At 31.9% G+C, this 17,704-nt stretch overlaps 1 protein-coding gene and 1 long non-coding RNA gene across 3 annotated transcripts in view; both read left to right on the top strand.

Moving 5' to 3' along the window:
• Positions 1-5,425, top strand: part of LOC148613134 (uncharacterized) — a 29,806-nt gene extending 24,381 nt beyond the window's left edge. The window contains exons 3-4 of the long non-coding RNA XR_015923280.1: positions 4,839-5,011; positions 5,350-5,425. This is a non-coding gene — a long non-coding RNA (uncharacterized LOC148613134). The remainder of the gene's footprint in view (positions 1-4,838; positions 5,012-5,349) is intronic.
• A 5,696-nt stretch (positions 5,426-11,121) lies between these two features.
• LOC148613133 (cell division cycle 5-like protein) overlaps positions 11,122-17,704 on the top strand; it is a 40,791-nt gene continuing 34,208 nt past the window's right edge. For both annotated transcript variants that reach the window (XM_088586290.1, XM_088586289.1), the window contains exon 1: positions 11,122-11,253. In XM_088586290.1, coding sequence (XP_088442416.1) covers positions 11,209-11,253 — 45 coding nt within the window. In that variant the 5' untranslated portion in view covers positions 11,122-11,208. The remainder of the gene's footprint in view (positions 11,254-17,704) is intronic.

Raw genomic sequence — 17,704 nt, 5'->3', positions numbered from 1 at the left:
ATGTGATCAGCATCCAGAGTCTACAACTATGAATGAAAAATAAACCATGTAATCAGCATCCAGAGTCTACAAATATGAATGAAAAATAAACCACGTGATCAGCATCCAGAGTCTACAAATATGAATGAAAAATAAACCATGAGATCAGCATCCAGAGTCTACAACTATGAATGAAAAATAAACTACGTGATCAGCATCCAGAGTCTACAAATATGAATGAAAAATAAACCACGTGATCAGCATCCAGAGTCTACAAATATGAATGAAAAATAAACCACGTGATCAGCATCCAGAGTCTACAAATATGAATGAAAAATAAACCACGAGATCAGCATCCAGAGTCTACAACTATGAATGAAAAATAAACTACGTGATCAGCATCCAGAGTCTACAAATATGAATGAAAAATAAACTACGTGATCAGCATCCAGAGTCTACAAATATGAATGAAAAATAAACCACGAGATCAGCATCCAGAGTCTACAAATATGAATGAAAAATAAACCATGAGATCAGCATCCAGAGTCTACAAATATGAATGAAAAATAAACCATGAGATCAGCATCCAGAGTCTACAACTATGAATGAAAAATAAACTACGTGATCAGCATCCAGAGTCTACAAATATGAATGAAAAATAAACTACGTGATCAGCATCCAGAGTCTACAAATATGAATGAAAAATAAACCATGAGATCAGCATCCAGAGTCTACAAATATGAATGAAAAATAAACCACGTGATCAGCATCCAGAGTCTACAAATATGAATGAAAAATAAACCACGTGATCAGCATCCAGAGTCTACAAATATGAATGAAAAATAAACCACGTGATCAGCATCCAGAGTCTACAAATATGAATGAAAAATAAACCACGAGATCAGCATCCAGAGTCTACAACTATGAATGAAAAATAAACTACGTGATCAGCATCCAGAGTCTACAAATATGAATGAAAAATAAACTACGTGATCAGCATCCAGAGTCTACAAATATGAATGAAAAATAAACCACGAGATCAGCATCCAGAGTCTACAAATATGAATGAAAAATAAACCATGAGATCAGCATCCAGAGTCTACAAATATGAATGAAAAATAAACCGCGTGATCAGCATCCAGTCTACAAATATGAATGAAAAATAAACCATGAGATCAGCATCCAGAGTCTACAACTATGAATGAAAAATAAACTACGTGATCAGCATCCAGAGTCTACAAATATGAATGAAAAATAAACTACGTGATCAGCATCCAGAGTTTACAAATATGAATGAAAAATAAACTATGTGATCAGCATCCAGAGTCTACAAATATGAATGAAAAATAAACTACGTGATCAGCATCCAGAGTCTACAAATATGAATGAAAAATAAACAACGTGATCAGCATCCAGAGTCTACAAATATGAATGAAAAATAAACCATGAGATCAGCATCCAGAGTCTACAACTATGAATGAAAAATAAACTACGTGATCAGCATCCAGAGTCTACAAATATGAATGAAAAATAAACTACGTGATCAGCATCCAGAGTCTACAAATATGAATGAAAAATAAACCATGAGATCAGCATCCAGAGTCTACAACTATGAATGAAAAATAAACTACGTGATCAGCATCCAGAGTCTACAAATAGGAATGAAAAATAAACTACGTGATCAGCATCCAGAGTCTACAAATAGGAATGAAAAATAAACTACGTGATCAGCATCCAGAGTCTACAAATATGAATGAAAAATAAACCACGAGATCAGCATCCAGAGTCTACAACTATGAATGAAAAATAAACCACGTGATCAGCATCCAGAGTCTACAAATATGAATGAAAAAGAAATTAAACTTGATGTCACAAATCAATCAAAGAAGTGATCAGTTATTGAAATATCCACTCAGTTTTCTTTTTTATTAAGATGTCATGAAAAATAATATTACAGATATTTATATTTGTTCTTACAATTAGTGATTAATTTGATGGGTTTTGATGGGTTTTGATGGGTTTTTGTAATAAGTAGTCACATTAATAAGATACTTCTAATCTTTTACATCATGATCATATTGTCATAGTTCAGTCATACTTAACTACTTCATCCAGAACTAGAAAAAGTTGGGGTTTTTTTAATTTGTCTTTGTTTTTTTTAATGCTTAAGGAAGATAACTTCTCTAAAATCATATTAAGACTGAGTTGTGACCTCTAATAATTAGATCAATACCGCAGTCATATTATCATATATGTACAGGCATGAAAAATCAATTATTTACAATGTTTATTAACTGTAACACTGACAAATACAGTTTGTGAGGTGGACACTCACAATTATCACATATTTGTCAGCACATACATGTCTTCAATACTTATCAAGTTAAAAAAACTACATTATGGGTTACAAAATTCCATGTGTAATGTCCAAATGATAACATATATATTGCTGAAAAGTAGTTAAACATGCTAAAATTTTGGACAAAATTTATCAATCATCTCTATATATAAGGTACACATCTTCATTATGTTTATAATCACTGTGCAAAGTTTCCTAAACAGATTTTGAGCCACAGGTTTCACAAACCAGCACTGTTCACAACATAAAGTGAAAAAAAAATGGCTAAGTTCAACATGCTCAAAATGTAGAGAACAAAAAAGTTTCTCCATAACAGCAGGTGCACACATTCATTATGTAAAAAATCAAATAATACTGCTTGAATATCTTTTGAGTTACAGATTACACAAAGTAGGTACCGTTCACAACATAAAGTGACATAAAATGTCTTAGTTCAACATGCTCAAAATGTAAGAAACAATCAATTAAATTTCTCCATAATAAGAGGTGCATATCTTCAATATGTACATAACCACTGTGCAAAGTTTGAATGTTATTGCTTAAGTACTTTTTGAATAACAGGTTACACAATGTAGGTACTCCTAAGCATGAAGAACCGATGCTACTGAACCTGCTTTTACTGTTGGTGACGTAGGTCAAAAACATAACAATATGGTTTGTATATGTTTGATCTAGGAATAAAGTTAATGGAAAACTTTAACAGGTGTGAACAGATCAAACATACACTAATAAAACTACATTTCAAAAGCTTGGGAGCATGCACAAGAAAAATGTACCAATAAAAATGTACTACAAATGAAAACCACAAACCGAAATAACAAACATAACTTACTAAACTTTTAATTACTTGCAGTAAATTTCTATCTTGATCCTGAAACTACAATACATCTTAGCCATTCATAAAATCCACATCTTACTATGATGAGTCATTCCTCCACAGCTGACAGTGGAACTCATCAGCAATTCACAACCTATCTCAAAACTGCTGCAACTACTGATCTGTAAAGAGATTTATAGGTTAGTTTTACACCTATAATGAATGTCTGCAACAGAAAATTGTATTTCATGGCTCTAGGAGAATTGACTATCGTGAAGAAACTGGTACTTAAATTATAAGATAGAACATTTTGAAATCTGCAGTGAACGGATCGATGACTTAATTCCTGTATTTAGAACAAAATAAATACATTTTCAACTAAATCATTCAAAGAAAGAAAAAGGCAATGTTTTTTTGTAAAGTCGTACTTAAGAATCATTCAAATAAAGAAAAGTCTTACCTTAGAATCATACAAATAAAGAGAAAGGCAATGTTACTTGAAACCAATCAAATATCAAGTTGTTCCTACTTAACTTTAAATTGAAAATATCAAATTCATTTATTTGTGATTTATTTAGAGAGTAATCAAGGGAACCAAGATTCTAGCAGAAATCAAAAGAATGTAATCCAATGGGATAAAGACCAGAAATGAAAACAGATACATAACAAAGAACATAAAATAACTAAAATAACATGTACAAAGTAACAAAAGTAAATAAGCAACTCAGACTCTACTGAAAACTGAGAGCATGGACCAGGCGCACCAGTAAGGTAAGTGTCTTCTGCTTTTCCAAAGAACCTGCAGAGTTACTCATAAAAAAGTCAAGTCCGGGGTAGACGAAAGAGGAAAGGAAATCTATGATGCATTGAACAAATCAGTTTTTATGGTGCAGATGGGTGGACCATAATGATCCAAAAGTTCATGATAACAACCATAAAACTTCTGTAGCGATGACTTCAATCTTGTAGCAACATAACCCTGTTCCAGAAGTCCAACTGTAAGAAGTCTATCGCGATACAAAAAGTTTGGAATGGTACACCTATAGAAGTCAATCTCAATTTTTAGTGGCTAAAATCAAATAAATTAATAAGTTAGATAAATAATTTAAACAGGGAAAATACTCCTTAATATTTTTTTAACAGAACAATTTTTGGGGTAATGTAATCAAAATGTAAATTGAAAAAATGAAAACTGTAAATAAAAAGAATAAAAAACGGCCATTCTTACAAGGAGTCTTCTGACAACTTTTATCCCTAAAGACTTTTGTAGGCCAAATAATGAAGATCATTTCAGCTATTGAAAGAATTTGACTGAACCTAAGAGTGTTGGAGATATTTGCAAAAAAACTACTGTCTGACCCCAATGTTCAATTTTTAGTAACAGCAGCCATGTTTTTCAAAGGATCAAAAATCCCCACATAAGTTCTATGCAGGATACCCCAAGGAACATTCATACCAAGTTTGGTTCCAATTGGTCAAATAGTGTCAGAGGAGAAAATTTTTGAAAGTAATAACATTAAAAATAGCAAAAAAAATGTCAAAATGGCAATACCTCTAACATGGCTCAATGGATTAAAATGAAAATTTGAACACAGGTAGATCTCATGTCAGAATTTGACTAAACCTAACAGTTTTGGAGATATATCCAAAAAATACTGTCTGACCCTTATGTTCTATTTTTAGTAACAGCAGCCATGTTTTTTGACGGATCAAAAATCCTCACATCAGTTCTACGCAGGATACCCCAAGAAACATTCATACCAAGTTTAGTTTCAATTGGTTCAGTAATGTCAGTGGAGAAGAGTTTCAAGAAATTGTGAACAACGGATGAATACGACAACAGACGCCAAGTGAAGGTAATAATGGTATTTTCAGATATAGAAAGCATCCTTAAGTGAAATTAAATAGTAAGATTGCTCGAGTTTTGAAATGCATGTTTCTGATTTTTTCCATTTTTCCTGATTCTTAGAAAAACTTACACTTAATTAATAAATGCAATCAATTTAGAGGCATCAACAGGTAGAAATCTGATGTACGTAAAAATGTCAGGCCTTTTAGACCTAATAAGGAGCAAAACAATAGACTCTGTTCACATGTTAAGAAAAGACAAATCATTTTAATTACTACCTATTACCTACAACTACAACTGTATTGACAGTTGCTCACCTGTAAATTATAATATAACTCATTTCAGATACGTAGTGGGTTTATTGGATATTCATTTGATTCCATGTTCAAATAAGAAAAATATGGAAATTTGACCTTGCCGTAAGTTTACTTTCAAGTAATTATTCTATTGAGCACAAATTTCCTTCCAAGACATGTTAACTATATAATGTATTTATCAATAATTGGTTCATGGAAATATTACTTTATGCATTTTTTCAATATTCTATGTCAAAAAGACAGCAAAAATAAAAGTCATGAGGTGGAGATAGCAAATGAAAATGTACCTATAAAGTACATCAAACACCTGAGAACAACTTATAGTGTACATGTAGTAATGACAGATTCAGGTATTTCATTGAATTGACTGGTAGGTCATTCCAGGTCACCCTATATATGTATGCAGGTATCTCATTGACATGATCGGTAGGTCATTCCACCTCTGTATGTATGCAGGTATCTCATTGACATGATTGGTAGGTCATTCCATATCACCCTCTATATGTATGCAAGTATCTCATTGACATGATTGGTAGGTCATTCCATGTCACCCTCTATATGTATGCAGGTATCTCATTGACATGATTGGTAGGTCATTCCATATCACCCTATATATGTATGCAAGTATCTCATTGACATGATTGGTAGGTCATTCCATGTCACCCTCTATATGTATGCAGGTATCTCATTGACATGATTGGTAGGTCATTCCATATCACCCTATATATGTATGCAAGTATCTCATTGACATGATTGGTAGGTCATTCCATATCACCCTCTATATGTATGCTGGTATCTCATTGACATGATCGGTAGGTCATTCCACCTCTGTATGTATGCAAGTATCTCATTGACATGATTGGTAGGTCATTCCATATCACCCTCTATATGTATGCAAGTATCTCATTGACATGATTGGTAGGTCATTCCACCTCTGTATGTATGCAAGTATCTCATTGACATGATTGGTAGGTCATTCCAGGTCACCCTCTATATGTATGCAGGTATCTCATCGAAATGATTGGTAGGTCATTCCATATCACCCTATATATGTATGCAAGTATCTCATTGACATGATTGGTAGGTCATTCCATATCACCCTATATATGTATGCAAGTATCTCATTGACATGATTGGTAGGTCATTCCATGTCACCCTCTATATGTATGCAGGTATCTCATTGACATGACTGGTAGGTCATTCCAGGTCACCCTCTATATTTATGCATGTATTTCATTGACATGATTGGTAGGTCATTCCATATCACCCTCTATATGTATTCAGGTATATAACTGACATGACTGGTAGGTCATTTCATATCATCCGCTATATGTATGCAGGTATTCAATGTCTTTATATTGTAGTACTCCTAACCAGATCAATTTGGGATAAGACTGATATAAATTAAGTTTTCTCTGTAATAACAGGTCCACTTCTTGGTAATCTATAGACCTAAGTGGACATTTTATTCTCTATAACCCTATTACCATATAAGGTAGTGTATCCATCCTGTCTAATGCAGCTGTAAACAGTGTTTTTGTGCATCTGTGAAAGCGGCAGTGATATCTTTGGCCTTTTTCAAAATAACATGATTCTTTTTTATTGGGAAAATTTGAATCATTTATTCTTAATTTGGGAAATTTGAAATAACTGTACAAAACCTTGAATTTGAAGTTAAAATGATTAATTTTGTAAAGGATTTCAAGAAAAAGATTTCATAAGCATTTTGAAGAGAAACAACATATTCTATCCTTTGACTTCTAATAGGGAAATAGTTTATCTTACTTGGGATTATTTTTGGGTCATTTTTTTTAAAATTGGGAAACTGTGTCCAACAAAGCATTTGGGGTGTCAGTAAAAAGACAACCAGGGGAAACAGCCTTATTTCTGAAGTAATATAAACATCACTAAATGGCAACTAATCATCTAAAAATAATGTGAGAATGCATAAAAGCACATGTATAGAAGGATTATCTACATCACTTATTTATCATTGTATAGCACAGTCCTAATCTTCAATCAATTTATCAAAATCCTAACCTTCAATCAACTTATCAAAATCCTAACCTTCACTCAATTTATCAAAATCCTAACCTTCACTCAATTTATCAAAATCCTAACCTTTAATCAATTTATCAAAATCCTAACCTTCAATCAATTTATAAAAACCCTAACCTTTAATCAATTTATCAAAATTCTAACCTTTAATCAATTTATAAAAATCCTAACCTTCAATCAATTTATAAAAATCCTAACCTTTAATCAACTTATCAAAATCCTAATATTTAATCAATTTATCAAAATCCTAACCTTCAATCAACTTATCAAAATCCTAATATTTAATCAATTTATCAAAATCCTAACCTTCAATCAACTTATCAAAATCCTAATATTTAATCAATTTATCAAAATCCCAACATTTAATCAATTTATAAAAACCCTAACCTTTAATCAATTTATCAAAATTCTAACCTTTAATCAATTTATAAAAATCCTAACCTTCAATCAATTTATAAAAATCCTAACCTTCAATCAACTTATCAAAATCCCAACATTTAATCAATTTATCAAAATCCTAATCTTCAATGAATTTATCAAAATCCTAACCTTCAATCAACTTATCAAAATCCCAACATTTAATCAATTTATCAAAATCCTAACCTTTAATCAACCTATCAAAATCCTAATATTTAATCAATTTATCAAAATCCTAATCTTCAATCAATTTATCAAAATCCTAACCTTCAATCAACTTATCAAAATCCCAACATTTAATCAATTTATAAAAATCCTAACCTTCAATCAATTTATAAAAATCCTAACCTTCAATCAACTTATCAAAATCCCAACATTTAATCAATTTATCAAAATCCTAATCTTCAATCAATTTATCAAAATCCTAACCTTCAATCAACTTATCAAAATCCTAACCTTCACTCAATTTATCAAAATCCTAACCTTCACTCAATTTATCAAAATCCTAACCTTTAATCAATTTATCAAAATCCTAACCTTCAATCAATTTATAAAAACCCTAACCTTTAATCAATTTATCAAAATTCTAACCTTTAATCAATTTATAAAAATCCTAACCTTCAATCAATTTATAAAAATCCTAACCTTTAATCAACTTATCAAAATCCTAATATTTAATCAATTTATCAAAATCCTAACCTTCAATCAACTTATCAAAATCCTAATATTTAATCAATTTATCAAAATCCTAACCTTCAATCAACTTATCAAAATCCTAATATTTAATCAATTTATCAAAATCCCAACATTTAATCAATTTATAAAAACCCTAACCTTTAATCAATTTATCAAAATTCTAACCTTTAATCAATTTATAAAAATCCTAACCTTCAATCAACCTATCAAAATCCTAACCTTTAATCAACCTATCAAAATCCTAATATTTAATCAATTTATCAAAATCCTAATCTTCAATCAATTTATCAAAATCCTAACCTTCAATCAACTTATCAAAATCCCAACATTTAATCAATTTATAAAAATCCTAACCTTCAATCAATTTACGAAAATTCTAACCTTCACTCAATTTAAACTTTTATTTTATTAGGTGGACATGTTTCACTGCTTACTATGGCATCATCAGGACATTTATACAAATTTTATGTTTACTGAAGTACAATATTTGTGGTTTAGTTATTGTAAAGTCAGATTGGCTGAGATTGAAATGAAATGTATTGTATGTAAATTACTGTTCATAATAAGAATAAAAATCTAAATTCTGTACACCTTTGGTCACATACCAATTCAACTTTACCAGGTATTAACTATTTTAAAAATATGTAAATTGCCATAACTCAGCCACAGCAGCACTTCAACTTAATACCAATCAAAACTAAGCATAATTTAAGCAGTACATGTAATATGATAGTATACCTAGCAGCAGTAAAATTATTAGTTTCAGAAATTTGTATAAACCTTTGCTGTAGTCATAATAAAATGTTAATTTTTTAAAGCCAAATTAAGTTTTGGTGGGTGCATTTAAAATCCTACGTAATATATCTACTTAATGACTAAATGTCCAGTGCATGAAATATTTCAAGCTTTAACTTTCAACTTTATACAAATATGACAGTGTTCTAGGATTCCCATTCCCGTTACCTGAGAAAGTTCAGTTTTGGTGTGGGAAAGTTGATTATTATGCCCCGCCTTCCCTTTGGCAAATAAAAAGCTTGAATTTTTCAAAGGATTTGTTAAGTTTGGAAAGCAATCTTCAGGTGTGGTAACCTATCTACCTAGTCCTTATTTCATCCGGAGGTACATAGGGCAAGGACTAGCTTATTCCATTCTTTTTTTTTTCTCTTCCAAATGGAAGAGGTGGCCATAACATCAGGGTCCCTGGTTCTTCTGGAATGAACAGTTACACATTAATTCTGTAAAGAACAAAGAAAATAAAACTGTTCTTCCATTTTCAGCCCCTGGCAAATAAGAACCTTTGTTCCATGACAACCTAAACAATTAACAGGTATCTTTGAGCCCTCCTCTATTTAAGGAAAATAATAAAAGAAAACTTCACTATATTTCATACAAATGAGTGTGAATTTAAAAACAATATGAATTTATCTTTTAATTGATGCATCATGTAGCTGTGCATACCCTCCTTGACCCGTTATAAACTTGAAATCTAAATGAAACACTACTTGATACGACGGCAGCACTTATGATTGTATACTATTTAGTGCCAGGTGGATCCAGAAATTTTTAAGAAGGGGAGGGTCAGATCCAGAAATTCATCAAATAGGCATTTTCACACACAAAAAATCATGCAAATAAAACCTTCCAACAAAAAGGCCCTGTGGGTCCGGCTGTCAAAAGAATTGGTCAGCAGCAGCACTAAGCTTATCATTAAAGGTGACTAAATAGTGCTCAGAACCCTGCCCACAGAGCAACTAGGTTGTGTGCCCCAGTGGTGGAATGGGGTACACCTGGCATGTAACTGAAATATTGCAGCTCAGGCGTTAAACATCCAACAAAAAAGGATTCCAATTCTGAAACCTTCCCTTAGATCCACTACTGTAGCATTTCATAAACTACCTAATTAGAACTATAAGTAGGGAATATGAATTAAGGATTGGTTTGGTCCAGGCGTAGGGACCATATAATACTAACCAATAGCAAATTAGTAGTATTTAATCCCAGTTAAGACCAATAATTATGCTGTCTAGGGAAGCTGAAGATTATTTTGCTTAGTTACCAAATGCCTCAGCGAATGTCATGATTATATAATATAAGATTGGTTTGATGTCGGTAAGTCTAAATAAAATCTACTATTATTACAAAAGATTACTTTCCACATCATTTAATTTAGAAAATACATGTATGTTAACCTGCCAGCATTGTGTATTCTGTTTCAGACAAACTCGTGTGTTTTTTTTTTTTTTTTTTTTTTTTTTTTTTTATTTTGGACACTGATATATTATTTGAGAAGAAATAATAACAAAAAAAACAGCTAGATGACATACAGTGATACGCACAGCACTACACCTGTTAAAAAGGGCGGGATTTGTTTATTCGGAATCCTCCATCTTTTTCATACGAATATTAATACTGATATAGAGTAAAGTGTTCATCATCTTGTCACGTAGTAATTTATTAATTAATTCATAATTTTCAACTTAGCCCAGTAAAATTATAAATTTTTAATAAATTTTTCATCTACTTCAATCAAATTGTTGAAAGTTACTTTTTAGCTTATAAAACTCCATAATAGGAACTTTATTTCTAATTTTCGTTTTACTGTTGGTGCTCTTTTGCTGTAAATAATTCGAGGGATTTAGTGAAACCAAACGACTGTGAAACGGTTACACGATTTTTGTTCTTATTATATATTTAGATCCTATAACAGAAAATCAAGATGCCGAGGATAATGATAAAGGGTGGTGTGTGGAGAAACACAGAGGTAATCATTACATATCCTTTAGTTTGGAATAATCATGTCAAATTTATTGAGTTTAGAATATTGGCCGAAAAGTACAGCTTTTCTGATTTTAATTTTGCCAGTACTAGTCAAGGAGTAGTTCTCGCTATCATCCCTTTAACATACATTTAGCTCTCAAGTGCACAATAGAACAAATGTATTTTTAGCCATATAGCTGTTAATTTATTATTAGCTCTCATCACAGAATATTGTGTGCATTGAATATTCTGTACACGTACAATACAGCTGACGACCATTTTGACGATGCCACTCGCCACGGTGGACAAATCAAGTTGTCAATGCTTTGCCCACCCTTAATGCCCACGGTGGACAGATGTCCATTTGCCCAATGTGTCAGGTGGACAGTATAGTGTCCACACCCACTGTATCCAGTGGATGCGTGATAACCTGTTTAGGCTGTTGATTGGATTTGATCCATGATTGGCAATTTTATTACAAAGTTCAAACAGTTGACAAATAAAAGAACAACGTGTCAATCATTACCTTGACGGTGAGAATCAGTTTTCTTTCACCTACAATTGGCCTCAAGCCAAAATTGTGACACCACCAGGTGTTTACTTAGGAATTGATATAATTAGGTTTTTATATGAATTAAATGCTTTAAACTTGTTTTTTTTGTTTTGTTTTGTTTTGTTTTTGTTTTTTCTATTTCTTATGGCCCACATCCTACTTAAGTCTACCATTATATAGTATCATCAAAATGTAAACCTGGATTAATCGTAACCAAAGTTGATACATGTATAATTTTTAAAGAAATTCATTAGGCCTTAATTTTATCATTTCCAGTTGCTACATGTATCATGTAATAATATTATACACCTGACCTGTCACCAGATTGTTACGAATTGTAAATTACAATGTTCAAGAAAATCGAGTATTTGCGAACTCCTTATTTTACTGACAAGCTATTTAATGCAGTTGTATTTTCTAAGTGAAAGAACGGATTTGAAGCAGACACGTGCAACTTTAACTTACGGTCTATAAATAACCAATTTCAATGTCGTATCATTTCAACAAAATTTGAAAGTGGGAAGCATCGTTGGAAGATAATATATGATCCAGAATTAATGAACCACGTACTTCATGAGTTTTCAAATGGCAACAGATTTAACCGCGTATTATCTGAGCACACGTTAGCCAACTATAGTGATGGGTGAAAATTTCCCCTCTTAAGTTGAATATGCAGTTAGTTCTTGTAGATTTAGCACACCATAGACAATTGAACGATGTATTTCTTCCATTTCTTTTTTTTCTTCACTTAAATCAACAATTTTGACTACGATTAGTTCCGTTATTATATAATAACAGTAGCATACAAATTGTAGATTTAAATGTACAAGAAAATCGAGTACTTGCGATCTACTCATTTTACTGACGGCGTTCTTACGTAATAATTCTAAAAAAAGAACAAAGTATTTTAAACCAATAACTATTAGAATGCTTTGAGAGTGTCAATTTATTATGCAAATATGATTAACGCCTTTGTAATATCATGGACCAATCAATGTGTTTCACGTTTTATCAAAAGGTGTGTCCCTGTGTTTTGAGCATCATATGAGGTAAATTGACATTTCGTTGACACTGCAACAATTATCGATTGACGAACAACGTGCCTTACTTGCATAGATAATAAGAATAGTAATAATACTTGAAAGTATTTAAAATTCGACACCGTCATTCAAAAAACATGTAACTTTAAGAGACATATAGAAATGTAAAAACACACTTTCTTAAATTTTTCATACCGTTGACGTTAAATCATAACTTTTCATTTTATGAGTCAGACTTTTTAATTAAAATTAATTTACATGTAATTCCCGAAAATAATCGCATATCAAGTTATTAATCAAAATGCACTTTGAAAATGGAGTTTCTTTTAAAGTGTTTTATTTTGAAATCTAATTTTTTAGAATCTTCTGAAACTTTATTCCAAAAACATTATTACTTTCATTTTCAAAATATCCATTGTTAGTTTATGAATATACAAATGGGTGAATGACACAAGGACAATCATATTTTTATTTCAATAATTAAATGTTCAGTGTTCTTGTAAAATCATGCTCAATACAAGTATTTTTTTTTCTTTTTACTAAACTTAATAATTTTTAAAGTATTTGTGATTTTCATATCATAGCCGCCTAGAAATAATATTAATTAATGTGTTTACAATGTTAACTTAATTAGTCAAATCAGTATTATCTGTGTAATGTCACTACTTAATACCTGAGCGTGTCACACTCAGCCAATATACAGGAAGTGGTGGATTAACTGCTAATTAACGAGAAGGAATTGTTTATAAATATTTAGATTAAAGAATAAAAAGGAACCGAATTTAATGTTTTATGATTACAGAAGCGTATTAGGGACATCCAAAATTATATTTTTAAATCAAAATTTCGCCATTAAAAATCCTTTATAAAATAGTTTTAGAATCCCCCAGATTCTGATAGAAAAATAAATTCTAGTATGAATTTTACAACTAACTATATATAGAATAAATTAAACTAATTGGTATCTTTACTTACACTGGTGTGCTGACTTAGTAGGCCTTTTTTCTGAAAACCTCCAATATATTTCAATACTGAAACGGGACAAAATTGAGTTTGAAAATTTTGTATTTTTGCGTTGTTTTGCCTTTCACCTGTAGTTATTGAAATGGATACATATTAAATTAATCAGAATAGAGAGTATTATTCAAATTTTAACATATTTAAAATTCATAACACCAGCCCACAGTCGTTTTGATTTTATTTTCGAATTTCATGAAGGTTGCACTCATCGTATATCTCGTTTATTTTCTTTACGGTTGATGACAAAAAAAAAAGAGAAAAAAAATTAATTATTATTACTCCTCGGTCTTAGTACACACGTGTACGAAGGTCTAATCACAATTAAATCACCAACATGAATACGTCTTCTAAGGTACATATAAGTGTCGTTAGCTAATACACGCTGGTTAACTGTCCAGTTTCATTTCACAATACTTTAAACCTCACCCTCAATATTCCTGTAATTTATTACCCGTCAATCAATGTTACTGCATCTTTACTTAAAACCACACCCTTGACATTTTTTTTAATTGATTACCTGTCAATCAAAGGTCCAAGATAGAACACCTGCAACTTTAGCCACCTTTAGAAATTCATAGTAAAATAATGCAGTGCCGTAAAAGGGGATGCTGTTGTAAATAGATTCATCTTTCAAAGGGACTGCACATCCAATCTTAGCTGATTTTCTCTAAGAATTTTAAATATTATAAGCAAAAGGAGGGTGCACTTTTTCCATCACATGGTCGTTAAAGTATTTTTCTCAGAATTCATCTTACAAGATTAGTTGTTGTTTCCAATTAATATGTTATGTTAAACTATTCAGTATTTCTGAAAATATTCTAATCAACAAGTAACACTTGATTAACATTAAATAAAAAAAATTTTCTATAACACAATTTATTTTTTGACAAGTGATAGCTCTGCACTGTATTAAAAACCTGCCACTACCGATTAACTGTCAATTAAAGAGATCAAATGGCACCTATCAAAGGTCACCATGATTTCCTGTATTTATTCCATTTGTTGGCAAATGCTCATACGTCTCTGCTTTAATCCCGCCCACAGGTAATTGATCACTCAATTATAAAGAAGCTCTATTGACACCTGTGAAATATTGTTACCGATAGTTCATACAATTAGATAGGCTTCTTATAATACAACAGGACCGTAATAATTATTACGTAAGAATGAGTTTTTTAACTCCGATTCCTGTTAAAATGAAACAAGATTTAAAATTGACCACCAGAATGTGTGGGCAACGTGGACAGCGACCAACCACATGTCTACCATGGGCCGGTGGAAACGTGTTCAAGGGTGGACAAAAAATTGTCTACCATTGCCCACGCCCACCGTGGGAAAAGGGAATCGTCAAAATAGTCGTTAGCCGTAGTGTACCTCGAATAACCGAAATACAGTTGATGCAATTAACTGCAGGCCTATATTACTGACATGCATTTGTTGTAAGCTATTAGAGCATGTAATAACAAGTAACGCCATGAAACACCTTGAAGATAACAACATTCTCTATGACTTTCAGCATGGCTTCAAAACATCCTGTTCACGTGAAACACAACTACATTGTAACTTCAATTATTCAAGACCTATCAAAAGCCTTAAACAACAACCTTCAAACAGATATTATTATAATCGATTTTGCCAAGGCATTCAAAAAAGTCTCACACCTAACATCTCTTTAAAATCAGTCTCTTATGTGGAATTAATTGCAATGCTTCAAACTGGATAAAAGATTTCTTACACAACAGAACACAAAATGTAGTCCTTGAGTAAGAAACATCTAGTAATATACCTGTAACATCAGGAGTCCCTCAAGGCACCTAACTTGGTCCCATATTATTTTCTGTCTTTAATTTCATTTTGTATTGTTCTTGGCAACATTGTTTTTGGTCTACCTCTGTTCCTCTTTCCTTCAGGTGTCCATCTAAGGCCTACATTGTACCTTGATCATGTCGTCTGATGTTCTGCTAAGAACATGACCAAGCATCTCCATTTTCTTTGCACTAGTAAGGCCTCCATGTCTTTGGGGTTTGTTATTGTGTGTAGGTCTTCATTGGAGATTTTTTCTGGCCAGAAAATTTTCTATATCTTCCTTATTCAGTTGTTATGGGATACAGAAATTTTGTTGATGTCTTTTTCTGTCATTCTCCAGCACTCGGAACCATACAGAAGCACAGATAGTACACAGCTGTTGTATATTTTATGTTTTGTTGATTTAGAAAATGCTGTTGATTTCCAGATGTTGTCTAGTCCAATAAATGCTGACCTTGCTTTTGCTATTCTGATCAGAATTGGCTGATGCATTTTCACCCTGAAAAATGTAATGTTCTCAGTGTTACTCTAAAACAAAAACCCATGAGATATACATGTGTACCTATAAACTTCACTGCCATTCTCTGGAAAAAATTTACTCTACAATCAAATGTAAAATGGGATACACATATCATGCACATGACTACAAAAACATCAATCTTTAGGCTTCCTCAGAAGAAATCTCAAAATATCACCAGTAAAAGTTAGAGCACATGCATTCAAAGCTCTAGCACAACCAAAATTATAATATTGTTCAACAATTGGTACCCTCATCAAAATCAGCAAATAGCACAAATAGAAAAAGTCAAAAGATGAGCAGCTTCACCTGCAAACAGTACAATGTATCACGACACAAGTTCAGTCACAGACATGATTTCAAGTTTAAATTGGTATCCTTTCTTTGTTGTGTATGTTTTCCATGTCTGGTCTTTTCCCTGGATTACATTCTTTTGATTTCTGCTAGAACCTTGGTTCCTCAAATTTACTCATTCTCAGACGGTAGAACAAGACACAGCAACCCATACAACTATAAGCACATTCAGATTTCTAAAGATTGCTTCAAATACATGTCTTTTCCCCAGACAATTACACAATGGAATACACTACCAATGCAGTACACTTCGGACAATACAGTAGAGGGATTCAAAGCGCTGGCCACAGAACCAGACCTTATCCCTATCTTCTATCCATAACCTCCACCAAATAGTTATCAAATGTACATGGTTTTAAAATGTATATATGTTTGGTTTCCATCATCATCCTGTTTAAGTTTATCATCATCATCATTTTGTAAATTCATATTAAATAACAGTGAGCAACTAAACCACCCAAAAACGTGATTTATTGAGGTTTTCTGATAAATACACCTGATTTTTGGTTATTTGAGCTACATTTTTTGTACTTGTGATTATCGAAGATCGCCAGACCCAATCTACCTCCTCTAGAGGGGTGCATCTGGCAATCTTGAATACTCAGTGTACATAAGTCCCAGTGCTGTTATGACATAAATGAAATAAAATTGTGCTGGTCAAATTAGCAAGAATTGCTCCATGAAAATGGAGAGATACATGTAATCATTAAAAACAAAAAATTATAGAAAAATGCATTTTTGAAAGTTTCTAAAATTACAATGAATTATACTGGGTGTTGCATAATGCCTGAACTATTCAAATTTGAAATAAAAAATAAGTACAAGTTTATTGCTACCTACTGGTGTTTAAACTACATTTTGTATTCAGAACAACTTGTTGAATGGTACCAGAAAATGATGTTCTAAAACTAGGATTGTTAAAACCTGATGACGTTCATATCCAGCATCACAATGTTTACATTGTCAAACAGTACAGTCTTGATTCTGTTACCAAGATGATTTTCGGTAGTTCTAAAACATGAATTGTTAAAATCTGATGACATTTATATTCAGCATCACAATGTTTAAATTGTCAAACAGTATAGTGTTGATTCTGTTGCCAAGATGATTTTTGGTTGTTGGTAGTTTGAATTATTATATACCGCCTAATTTGGGGTTAACCTTC

This window comes from Perna viridis, chromosome 6 (genome assembly GCF_037379345.1).
Source record: "Perna viridis isolate PV_CMFRI_1.1 ecotype Kerala chromosome 6, ASM3737934v1, whole genome shotgun sequence".
NCBI lineage: Eukaryota > Metazoa > Mollusca > Bivalvia > Mytilida > Mytilidae > Perna > Perna viridis.
This window is presented reverse-complemented; position numbering and strand designations above follow the sequence as displayed.